The sequence below is a fragment of the Equus quagga genome, chromosome 11 (assembly GCF_021613505.1).
Source record: "Equus quagga isolate Etosha38 chromosome 11, UCLA_HA_Equagga_1.0, whole genome shotgun sequence".
NCBI classification, from domain to species: Eukaryota; Metazoa; Chordata; class Mammalia; order Perissodactyla; family Equidae; genus Equus; species Equus quagga.
Genome location: NC_060277.1, coordinates 94,118,568 through 94,131,463, shown reverse-complemented (window position 1 = coordinate 94,131,463; position 12,896 = coordinate 94,118,568). Strand labels below are relative to the sequence as shown.

General features: G+C 37.7%; 1 protein-coding gene across 4 annotated transcripts; it reads right to left on the bottom strand.

Moving 5' to 3' along the window:
* Nucleotides 1-5,409: 5,409 nt before the first annotated feature.
* Nucleotides 5,410-12,812, bottom strand: ZPBP2 (zona pellucida binding protein 2). Of its 4 annotated transcripts, none has more exons than XM_046676792.1 (8): nucleotides 12,771-12,812; nucleotides 12,399-12,464; nucleotides 10,895-11,020; nucleotides 10,087-10,248; nucleotides 9,023-9,241; nucleotides 8,368-8,450; nucleotides 6,941-7,121; nucleotides 5,410-6,361 (listed from the first exon to the last, which is right to left on the bottom strand). In XM_046676792.1, exons 3-8 carry the CDS (start codon nucleotides 10,971-10,973, stop codon nucleotides 6,267-6,269), a joined length of 819 nt encoding a protein of 272 aa, XP_046532748.1. In that variant the 5' UTR covers nucleotides 10,974-11,020; nucleotides 12,399-12,464; nucleotides 12,771-12,812; the 3' UTR covers nucleotides 5,410-6,266. The 4 variants fall into 4 exon arrangements, with proteins under 4 accessions (XP_046532748.1, XP_046532746.1, XP_046532747.1 ...); XM_046676790.1 differs by lacking the exon at nucleotides 12,771-12,812 and adding an exon at nucleotides 12,595-12,753; XM_046676791.1 differs by lacking the exon at nucleotides 12,771-12,812 and adding an exon at nucleotides 12,595-12,753 and having other exon boundaries at nucleotides 6,971-7,121.
* Nucleotides 12,813-12,896: the final 84 nt, after the last annotated feature.

The window sequence follows — 12,896 nt, the reverse complement described above, 5'->3', positions numbered from 1 at the left end:
TTCATCCTTACTGGAATAGATACATATTCTGGATGTGGATTTGCCTTCCATGCTCCTAATGCTTCTGCCAGCACTGTCACCAGTGGACTCATAGAGTGACTTATCCACCATCATGATATACAGCATTGTGTCTGATCAAGGAACTCATTTCACAGCAAAGAAAATAAAGCAAAGGGCTCGTGACCATGGAATTAAATGGTCTTATTACCTATCCCGTCACCCAGAATAACCTGCATAACTGAAAGGTGAAATGGCTTACTAAGATCTCAGTTACAGTGTCAGTTGGAAGACAACACTCTGAAATGAAGGGGTTCTGTTTTATAGGATGCAGTATATGCTTTGAATCAGAGACTAATACACAGTGCTGTCTCCTTCCTAGTGAGAATAGTCCAGCAATCAAAGTTGGAAGTGGGAGTGGATCCTCTCACTATTACACCTAATAACCCACTTGCAGAATTTTTGCTTCCTATCCTAGCAACTTTGAGCTCTACCGGTTTGGAGATCTTTGTCCCCAAGTGAGGAATGCTTCCACCAGGGGACACAACAATGGTTCCTCCCTTAATTGGAAGATGAGACTGCCACCTGGATATTTTGGTCTCCATATGCTACTGAATCAACAGGCAAATAAAAGGAGGGGGGGTTGTTAATCTACTGGATGGAGTGATTGATCCTGATTACCAAAGGAAAATTGGGTTGCTATACAATGGTGGCAAGGAACACTGTGTCTGGAACCCAGGAGATTCTCTTGGGTGCCTCTTAATTCTTCCATGCCCAATAGTAAAGGTTAATGAAAAACTACATAGCAACAATAACAATAAAAAAGGGCAGAACAGTGAGGACTCAAACCCTTTGGGAATGAAGGTTTCGGTCATTCCACCAGATAAAGAGCCCAGAGCAACTGAAGTTCTGGCTGAGGGCAAGAAAAATATGGAATCAGTAGTTCAAGAAGGAAGCCATAGGTATCAATTACAACCTTATGAGCAATTACAGAAACAAAGTAGCTTTGCATATTTTCCCTTTGCTTGTTATATTCATACGTTTATTTTAGTACACTACCCATCTTCTTCTTCTCTCTCTTTCCCATTTTTATTTTATATACAAGTTGTTGAAAGTTAATTCTAAAATTTAGCCCACAGGTAACAGAATGGGACTGTGACTGAATTTGAGGAGTAATTAATATAGCCAGCAATAGAAACAATGACTTTTGGGACTATGTGTTTCCACATTTTTGGGAAAAGGTCAATATTTGTAAGATGGATAGCTGTTATCTTCTTAGGTTAGAAATATAAAACTGCTTTGTTAATGTACAAGAGTTCAAATGCGTGTAGAAAGGTGAATATGGAAGCTGAGTAGCCAAAGGGTTGGACTGTCCCAGTTATTGCTTCTCAGCTCCAAATAAATACTTTTTGCCTGATTTGTAAAAATGGATCTGGGCCTTGTAGACATTTTCCTTTGCTGGCTGGCACATTAAACTCTGTCAGAAGAAGATGCTGGAGAGACACTATAGGAGGAAAGGAGTTTTCTTCCTGGTTCTGAGCTGTTCCCTTGGCAGGCTCTTGTAACATGTGAATGTTTCCAGTGTCCATATCCTGCAGTGCATGGTGGCCAGTAGCTTTGCCAACAACCCCTTCTCCTTGTGTGGTTTTGTAGCAGAGCGAGAAATTTCCTCAAGAACAGCTTTCCTTGGCATACTAGAGGGTGGATCTCTGGAAAGTTCCAGAGAGTGAATTTCCAGCATCAGTGACTTTTCTGCCGTCTAGTGACCCACTGTTGTGCCCTCTTCAATAAGGTCTGGATCTCAGCCCTAGCAGATGGTGGCCCTTTCTTGGACACTTTATCTCAGTCCTAATGCTAGTAGCTGCTCTTTATATATGCTATTCCTATATTTTTTATGGTTCTCTTTATATCTTACTAGCCAATTCCTTGTTACTCTAATCCCCTGTTACAGTTAATAATTCTTTATATTAAACTTTGTTCAAATTACTTTGTGTTTTCTGTCTCCTGATTGGATCCAGACTGACACACATACCTATGATGTTAATACTAATACTAAATAACCCTAATACTAAAACCAGATAACAATATTACAAGAAAGGATAACTACAGACCAATATGTCTCATGAACATAAACACAAAAGCCCTCAACAGAATATTCACAAATCAAATCCAACAATGTATAAAAGTAATTATACACCATGACCAAAAGGGATTTATTCTGAATATGCAAGGATGGTTCAACATCTGAAAATCAATTAATGTAATCCTTCACATCAACAGGCTAAAGAAGAAAAATCCTATGATCATATCTATAAATGCAGAAAAAGCATTTTGCAAAATCCAATACCCATTCATGACAAAAACTCTCAGCAAATTCGGAATAGAGGAGAACTTCCTCAACTTGACAAAGACCATCTATTAAAAAACTATAGCTAACTAGCCCTGGTGGTCTAGTTGTTAAGATTCGGCACTCTCACTGCCATGGCCTGGGTTCATTTCCTGGCCAGTGAACAACACCAGCCATCTGTCAGTTGCCATATGTGGTGGCTGCATGTTGCTGTGATGCTGAAAGCTATGCCACCAGTATTTCAAATACCAGCAGGGTCACCCATGGTGGAGCTTCCAGACTAAGACAGACGAGGAAGAAGGACCCGGCCGCCCATGTCAGAAAAAAATGGGCCATAAAAATCCTATCAATAACAGCATAGCATCTGGCTAACATAGTACTGGAAGGTGAGAGGATGGCCTAAAAAGACAGGGCAGGGGGTTGGTCCTATGGCCAAGTAGTTAAGTTGGCATGCTCCGCTTCAGTGGCCTGGGATTCATCGGTTCAGATCCTGAGTGTGGACCTACACACTTTTCATCAAGCCATGCTGTGGAGGCATCTCACATAGAAGAACTAGAACGACTTACAACTAGGATATACAATTACGTACTAGGGCTTTGGGGGGGGAAAAAAAGACGAAGATTGGCAACAAATGTTAGCTCAGGGTCAAGCTTCCTCACCAAAAAAAAAAGCATAAAAAAAAAAGAATTAGGGGCCAGCCCTGTGGCTGAGTGGTTAAGTTCCTGCGCTCTGCTTCAGCAGCCCAGGGTTTCACCAGTTTGGATCCTAGGTGCAGACATGGCACCACTCAGCAAGCCATGCTGAGGCGGCATCCCACATAGCACAACCAGAAGGACCTGCAACTAGAGCATACAACCAGGTACTGGGGGGCGCTGGAGGACGGGGAGAGGCGGGAGAGGGGAAGGGGAGGGAGAAGGGAGGGAGGGGGGAGGGGAGGGGGAGAGGGAGAAGAAAGATTGGCAACAGCTGTTAGCTCAGGTGCTAATCTTTGGGAAAAAAAGGAATTACAAAAAAAAAAGGGCAGGGTTCCTCTCTGCTGTACACAGACTCGCTGGGAGTCAGAATCAACTTGACAGCACTGACAACAACAAAGCTAACATCATACTTAATAGTGATAAATTGGATGCTTTTTCCCTAAGATCAGGAACAAGGCATGGATGTCCCCTCTCACCATTCCCATTCAGCATCATACTGAAAGCATCTAGTTAACACAATAAGACAAGACAAAGAAGTAAAAGATACACAGATTGGGAAGGAAGAAATAAAACTGTCTTTGTTTGCAGATGACATGATTGCCTACATAGAAAATCCCAAAGAATCAACAAAAAACTTCTTGGTATTAATAAGTGATTACAGTAAGGTCACAGGATATAAAGTTAATATACAAAAGTCAATTGCCTTCCTAAATATCAGCAATGAATGCATGGAATTTGAAATTAAAAATACAATGTCATTTATATTCACACCAAAAATTAAATATTTAGGCATAAATCTAAGAAAATATGTACAGGATCTTTATGAGGAAAACTACAAAACTCTGATGAAATAAATCAAAGTAGACCTAAGTAGAGAGAGAGATACCCCATGTTCCTGGATAGGAAGACTCAATATGGTTAAGATGTCAATTTTCCCGAGCTTGACCTATAGGTTCAATGCAATTACAACAAAACTCCCAGCAAGTTATTTTGTGGTTATCAACAAACTGATTCTAAAGTTTATACAGAAGGGCAAAACATCCACAATAACTAACACAACATTGAAGAAGATGAATGAAGTCAAGAGGACTGATAGCAAATTTAAGACTTACTATACAGTAATCAAGGTAGTGTGGTACTGATAAAAGAATAGATAAATTGATAAATGGAACAGAATAGAGGACCCAGACATAGACCCACACAAATGCAGTCAACTGATCTTTGACAAAGGAGCAAAGGAAATTCAATGGAGAAAGGATAGTCTTTTCAACAAATGGTGCTAGAATTGGACATCCATATGCAAAAAAATGAACTAGACATACAACTTACACTTTTCAAAAAAATTAATTCATCTTAGGCCTAAATGTAAGACATGAAACTATATAACTTCTAGAATATAACAGAAGAAAATCTAGATGACTTTGGGTTTGGTGATGAGTTTTTAGGAATGATACCAAAAGCATGATCTAGGAAAGAAAAATTTGATAAGCTGGACTTTACTAAAATTAAAAACTTCTGCTCACTGTACGACACTGTTAAAAGAATGAAGAGACAAGTCACAGAATGGGAGAGAATATTTGCAAAACAGGTATCTGATAAAGAACTTGTATCTAAAATATACAAAGAACTCTTAGAACTCAACAATAAAAGAATAAACAATCCAACAAAAAAAATGGACAAAGATCTGAAAACATCTCACCAAAGGAGATGACAAACAAGCATATGAAAAAAATGCTCAGCATCAGACGTCAGAGAAAAAACGCTCAGCATCAGAGGAAATTTCAAATTAAAACAACAATGAAATACCACTATATACCTATTAGAACGGCCTCCCAAAAAAAAAAACAAACAAACACAACTGAAGATACCAGAAGCTGGTAAGGATGAGGAGTAACAAGAACACATTCATCGCCAGTGGAAATGCAAAACAGTAAACCAATTTTGGAGACAGTTTGGCAGTTTCTGACAAAACTAAACATAATCTTACCATACAATCCAGCAATCATACTCCTAGATATATATGCAATTGAGCTGAAAACTTACGTCTACACAAAAACCTGCACACAAATGTTCACAGCAGTTTTATTCATAATTACCAAAAACTGGAAGCAACAAAGATGTGCTTCATACATCTATACAATGAAATATTATTCAGCAATAAAAAATGATCTATCAAGTCACAAAAAGACATGGAGGAACCTTAAATGCATATTGCTAAGTGAAAGAAGCCAGTCTGAAAAGTCTAAATACTGTATGATTCCAAGGACATGACATTTTAGAAAAGGCAAAACTATAGAGACAGTAAAAATATCAGTGGTTATTAAGGGTTTTGGGAGGGAGAGATGAATAGGTGAAGCATGGTGATTTTTAGGGTAGTGAAACTATTCTGTATGAAACTGTAATGGCGGACACATGTCATTATGCATTTGTCAAAATCTATAGAACTGCACAACACAAAGAATGAACCTTAATGTAAACTATGAACTTTAGTTACTAACATATCAACATTGGCGAATTAATTGTAACAAATGTATCATACTAATGCAAGATGTTAATAATAGAGGAAACTGGGGAGGGGTAAGGGCATGGGCTGGAGTGGGTATATAGAATTCTGTAATATCTGCTCAACTATTCTCTAAGTCTAAAAACTGTACTAAAAAAACAAGTTAATTATATGAAATTAATAAAATTAATTATATTATCTTATATTTTATATATAAATATAATAAAATTAATTATTTTAAAAATAAATTAAAAGCAAAGGGACCAAAAGAAATAACTTTTTTGGTTCTAATTACAAAGGTAATATATACACCTTTATATCATGTAAGAGTGATTTTGAACAAATTAATATATGGAAAGTATAAAGTTTTTATTACATTATACTTTGCTACTCTTGTTGACCTTAATACAGTCTTAGGTACAGAGCAACAGACTTAATTTGTAAACAACAAAACATATTTCATTAAAAATCACCCACTAATACTTACACTTTCCTTTGTACACTGGAGATATTAGATTAAATGCCTTCTTAGAAATGCCATGTCAACAATCTTTTTAAAGTTTCTAAATTGTATGTTTTCCAATGTCTTGGTCTTACCGATCTTACTTAATGAAACTATCTATGATGCTCTGGGATGTAAATAAATCATCTTATCTCCCCACCCCCACAAGCAAGTAACAATGCTTTCACCTCTAGTCTTCATATTGCAATTTTTGTTTGAAGTTTATGGGCAAGATTTAGCTCCATAGATATGGACGGAAATGCAGGTCTGACAAGTAACATCAACATCAGGACTAAAAGTTCCAGGACTACAAACCACTGCAAAGGAAAACACATGGAGTAGATTATTATAATTTCGGTTAGAGATATTTTATACCAGTAACAGAAATATGCCTTCAATATCACACCATTTCTATACTGATGTTATACTGAGTAACATTTAGCCAGTTAAGTTGTGGAAGATTACTTATAATTTTCAAAATTTTAATTTGATGATCTTAACGGTAGGTGAAAGAATCCTAACTATTTTTTCCATTATTATCAGAATTTTACATTATCTTCTGCAGTGCCCCATTTCTGAGTTCCTATTTCTAGTTCCTATTTCCAAGTCTCTGTTTTCTAAGTAGGACCATTCTGTTTTCCTTCACAGTACAGTAGCTTAAGCCAGAACACTACAGAAATGTTTTATAATACAAAAGAGCACATTAGGAAGAATTAATATACATGAAGATAATTATATTTAGAAATTATAGTAAGAAATTTTTATTTCCCTTTAGCTAAACATAATTTTTTGTAAGAGTCACTACAAAGATTCAATTCAATTATCCTTAGTGAATTACTTATCTATTCTTCTTATTATATAATCTAAATATTTAGATATTTATATTTTATAGTTACCACAACAGCTAGCACAATTACTGTGTAGACCTTCATTTTTTCCAAAGCCTGGACGACAGCTATCCAAACGTATCACTTGAAAACTGTGGTCCACAAAATGCATGGCTGGTAGAGTTTTGTTAAAGTCATGGTAGAAAATATAGGCTTGGCTCCGGAAAAATTCTTCTATCCGATCTCTTGCCTAAGATTTAAAAATACCAAACAGAAGTACAATTACTAAACTGTTAAACAAATTTCTCCTCCTGTATCAGAGGCAATGAAGCGTAGTATAAGCATGCCATGCTTTATACAACAGATGAATTCCTGAAAAGTTGTGGGTTATACTAAAATTAGTCTAGCCTTGAACTTATCAATTATTGCCAATTCATATTTACAATGGTTAAGAAAAATTAAATTGAGGTTAAAGAACACTTGCTTTGAATTATTTGCAGCATGTATATTCCATACGTAGATAACTAGGAGTTCGTTATCTGTAATTCCAAAAAGCCAAGAAAAATGGAAACCAAAACTTCTCTCTAATCAGCATTACAAACTGATGTAAATTTTATTTTATTTTATGAGCACAGAGTTTAATAATAACTAATATTAACTGAGAGCTTCCCATAAGCCATGCACAATATTAAGGGTATGGGCTCAGGAACTAGATCAAGAGAGTAAAAGGAGTTTTCAGACTATGTCCTTAACCTCTGAAGATGGCAGAAGAGAGAGCAACTATTATGACCAATACAGACACAATTTTGGAAGAACCACTGGTTTAACCTAAGCTGACATGATTGTGAGTTTGTTGAAAGATGCTGCTCAGTTACCATTCGGGGAACAAAGAACCCATCCTTCCATCACAGAAAAAATACTTTATATCAACCTGAGGAGCCATGTAATATTCCAGATATACCATTCCAAAACAAAACATCTTGAAGTAGCCAAACTCTATCTTAATTTAAAAAACTGAAACCAGTCGACCAGCCCAGTGGCACAGCAGTTAAGTGCGCACGTTCTGCTTTGGCGGCCTGGGGTTCGCTAGTTTGGATCCTGGGTGTGGACATGGCACCGCTTGGCACGACATACTGTGGTAGGCATCCCACATATAAAGTAGAGGAAGCTGGGCACGGATGTGAGCTCATGGCCAGCCTTCCTCAGCAAAAAGAGGAGGATTGGCAGCAGATGTTAGCTCAGGGCTAATCTTCCTCAAAAGAAAAAGAAAACAAAAACTGAAACCAAAAATCAGTAATACTTCATATTTAAGATTTTTTAAAAGAATAATTTAAATCTACTTCCTTAGAATGTCTTTACTATTGATGAATATTCACAAAATGGAGAAATAGATTTTTGAAGAAACTTTTTAATTAATAAAATGAAGTGTTTACAAAAATTTTTAAATAGGTTCACTGACTATTCAAACACTTTCCCCTTACCACTGAAATTCTCACCTGGAGGATATTATGATTAGTGATATCTTCACAGTCGATGGAATCCTTACAGGCACCTCTCCACCCTGGTGCAAAAGGATTAACTAGAGAGGAAAAAAACGGCATCTTCACAAAAAGATTCTATGAAGTTCCAAACATTCCAATAAAGCTCTAAAAGTTGAATTCAGTATGCATGTGTGCATGTGTTTAATCTATCTGATCGTAGTAATAAAGCAAGGTGCACGATTTGAGTAATGTATACATTATGATTTCACTCCATCTGGGGGCTAATCAAAGTAACTACAAGGCTTTAAAATGAATAAATTTGGTTTGGTTCCTCCCTTTTATTAAGTTTTCAAAAATACAATTAAAATTCTATAAGAAATTATAAGCCAAATGTTAGGTGCACAGTTAAAGCCCATATTTATAAAATGATATTGACTTCTATAAGATAAGCAACAATATATCATAATTGAAGGTAAATAATTAATGTGTTAATTTTAAAAACCATAACCAGGCTAAGAACAACAATATACTTTAGAGCTGAACAAACATTTAAGGTCTACTATTTGTAGGATATCTCATATTAATATGGTAATTAATTTTGTGATATATTAATTAATTAGTTGTTCAATATTAAACTCATACTGTTAAACAAATGTTGAAATTTTTTTACCTTGAAAGGCTATAAATAGCTCAGGAATGAGGCCATTCTTGGGAACTTTAACAACATGGCATTTATATGATGGTTCTATGACATGGCACGACAAATCAGAGATTAAATTATCCAAGATTTTCTTCAGCACTCTAAAAAGCAGGTCGTTGTATCTTCCTATACAAGACTTTGTGGTAAAACGTACAGCCATCTGATATGAATAATCAGGTTCCCGATAGGCTTTAAAAAAAAGATGAGAATAAAAACAACTGTGCCTCAAATTAATTTCCTCTACCAATTTTCAAATAACATGTAATATTAAATCCCATCAATCTTGCAAATCAGTGTAGAAACTTATCTAATAAAATGTTTTATCAGTTTATCCTCACAAAATATATAAATCTAATAACTTTAACGAGAAAAGGTTACTTTCATCTGATATATCATCTATTCAGTACAAGAGAAGAAATGGCTTCTGTGGGCTGGCTATCTAGATAAGTTACAGTATCAAGAAAAAAAGATTTTGTGAGGGAAGGTCTTTTTTTTTCTTTGTTTGGTGAGGAAGATTGTCGCTGAGCTAACATCTGTGCCAATCTTCCTCTATTTTGTATGTGGGACACTGCCACAGCATAGCTTGATGAGTGGTGTACAGGTGTGCGGCTGGGATCCAAACCCACAAACCCCAAGCCACCAAAGCAGAGTGCGGGAACTTAACCACTACAACACCAGGCCAGCACCGAGGGAAAGTCTTAATTTGCAGAAAGTGTCATTGCTGTCAGCAATGTCCAGTGAAAAGGATCACTAATGTGATTTTACAGAATTAAACATCAGCTTTTAAATTACCTGGCAAAGTTGTGGTAGATTGTCCTTGCATACCTAGATAGTGGGAAGTGCGAGGCTGAAAGAGGATTATTTAGGATATACTATGTTGATGTCAATTTAAGGATTTTCTGGTCAAATACACTCCAAATACTCTGTAAGTCATAATAATTATATATAACAGGCTCATTTTCACTAAATGAAAAAACTATACACTTAATTCTTATCCAAACTAAATGTATGTTAAAATGTGCCTACATTCTTACCAAAGATCATAAAGTCATATCTCTGCTTTACCATCTTTTCTTCTTGGGTTTCTGCTCTGACAGTCTTATAAGAAAGAGTACATGTGTAAAGTCCAGACAAAGGCTCCAGAAAATCTTTTACCATCAGCTTTCCTGTTTCAGTTATATTTATTCGGTAATTTCCTAAACAGAAATAGTAAATTATTTAGTTATTTAATGTATGACAATTCCAATACTATTTATTTGGGGTTACAACTAAACACATAAATTTAAAAATTAATGGACTATTTAAACTTCAAGAATTCAACAAACTCTTAATTCTGTCCTACTTCTCTATGAAAAACCACATAAGTACACTTTTCAAATATATCTTGGTTTTCTTTAATTCATTTCTTGACATCTAATTTTGACTGGTTTATGCCAGTAATTGAGTAAATGAGATTATACTGCCTTGTAGTACTATATGATTTCTTTGCATAAGACAGAAATTAATAATGCTTATATTCCAAGACACTCTTCTAACATCATGAAAAACTACATATCAGGTACTTCATCTCCTATTACAAACGCTACAAGCATAAATTTTAGGTTTCATAAAAACTTTTGAAGTAATACAGTTCTGGGAAATAGAGTACAAAAATTACTGCTTCGGTTTTTGCATAAAGAGAAAATAAGCCACAGATCAAGATATAACACGATTTGTCTGGGTATGGAGCAAGTGAAACTGCTGTTAAAATTAAATTTCAATTTGTTCATTCCAATAAGCAACAGTGCTTTTCTAAAATGATGTTCATATCATTAAAAATGATTCTAAGATCAAATAATTTACCTGTTAACTGCTTTTCATTAGGCCCAATCCATAAGTAGGTGGGGTCCACTGTTTCTTTTTCAGCGCGTTTAAAATCCATACAGACAAGGATTGGGCTATTGCGATGTAATTTTACATATATTTTTACTGTGTCAAAATAAAATATTTAACTACATTATATAGCAAATTTAAATTAAGAAATACACTTCCCCCATTTTGTCCCAAAGATACCCTCATTAATTCTTTTTCGATTTCACTATTTTAAAAATCAGCATACTGGTATAACATTTACAATGCTACTTTAAAGTCCTTTTTGCTTCTCATAGTAAGTTTTTAAAACTCTAGACTGCTAGAGTCAGTATTTTTTCATTTTTCTGTGATGTAACAGTTTTGTTTATAAAAATGTACATGATATGAGGCCAGTCCGTGGTGGCGGAGTGGTTAAGTTCCCGGGCTTCACTTCGGTGGCCCTGGGTTTCGGATCCTGGGTGCAGACATGGCACTTCTCACCAGGCCATGCTGAGGCACCGTCCCACATGGTACAACTAGAAGGACCCACAACTATGTACTATGTACGGGGTGGGGGTGGGGGGCTTTGGGGAGAAAAAGGAAAAATAAAATCTTTAAAAAAATGTACATGATACACTTAGAAGTTTAACATACAGATTCAGAACTCACTAGAATCATAATTTTTTGAAGGGTTAGTAGAATCAATTTAAAGATCAGAAAAGGACTTCAGCTTGGTTGCAAAACTATTTTAAAGATGATCATTGTCATCCCTAATGGAAACTTTATATTTAACTATAAATGTCCTCTGTTGGGAACAATAATTAAGCCCATGTGGGGAATACTAGGAAGATTTTCTGCAACGACCTACTCTGTTTCGGATTTGGTGGAAGCAACAATAGTCTGCTTGGAACCAAACCACTCGCACGAGATATTAATTTGAGAGCCTACTGAATGCCAGGATCTAACTTATAAAGAAGACTCCATCCTTCAATTTGGTGGAAAGTGAGGAACTCTAAACATGGAGAGATTCCAAACGTGACAAACGCTATGAACTGGCCCAAAGTTATCTAAAGTTAGCCATGTGACTAATTTTCCTTGGAGAGTGTGGGAAAGTTTCATCACAGTGATAACATCTGAGCTGAGCCTTAGAGTATGTGTAGGAGTTCTTCTGGCTAATGAGAGAAGGGGTAAGGGTGTTGCAAACCGAGGCACTTCCAGCCTTGGAAATCACTCCTGTGAGTGAGCCTCGCAGGCTGCAAAGCAGCAGAGACACCTGGAAGTGAGGTGGCATCAGAGACAGAGATCTGGATTGAATCCCAGCTCCTTACAGCTGTGGGGCTTTAGGCAAGGCGATACAACTAAGGCGTACTGGGGTCGCAGCCTTCGGGAAGTGCGGAGCACACGGCAGACGTTCGATAAACGTTCGCTCCCTCTCCCTCCGCGGGAAGAGCCTTAGCAGGTCCACGGCACCCCCAGCTCTTCTCTTAGACTCTGCGGGTGAAGAGGTCCTCATTACCTAGGTGTCCTGGCTTGCCATAAATGAAGCCTTTCTTAGTGCGTTCGGAGTAACGCTGCCGTCCAACTGCAGAGGAAAGAAACCACTGACTTTTTAGACAGAAGAGGAGCCAGGGATCAGACTGGGGCGGGGCGAAGCGGAGGAGGCAGCACGGGGAGGAGGGGAGAGGCCTGGGGCCAGGCGGGACGAGCCCCACCTCCTGTGAGGTACCAGAGCACCGCGAAGAGTAGGACCCACGCTCGCATCACGGCTCAGGGGCTAGCGTGGCGGGAGGCGTCGAGGGACGGGCTCCTTCCTACCTCAGCCCCGGCCCAACGCCTCCCCATCGCCCCGCCACACAGCGGAACAAACCACCGGGGCCACCTCCCCTACCCGTCCGCCTCTATCGCGGGAGCTGACGCGCAGGAGAGTGCGTGCATGCTCCGAGGCACGCAGGCGCGTGGGGGCGGGGCGCAGGCGCGTGGGGGCGGGGCGCAGGCGCGTGGGGGCGGGGCGCAG

Coding starts and splice junctions, on each gene's coding strand:
- ZPBP2 (XM_046676790.1), bottom strand. CDS start 12,643: ATGCGAGCGTGGGTCCTACTCTTCGCGGTGCTCTGGTACCTCACAGGA. Junction 10,249..10,894: donor TAATGAAAAGCAGTTAACAG/GTAAATTATTTG, acceptor ATTTCTGTTTAG/GAAATTACCGAATAAATATA. Junction 9,242..10,086: donor ATATGACTTTATGATCTTTG/GTAAGAATGTAG, acceptor TTTTTTTTAAAG/CCTATCGGGAACCTGATTAT.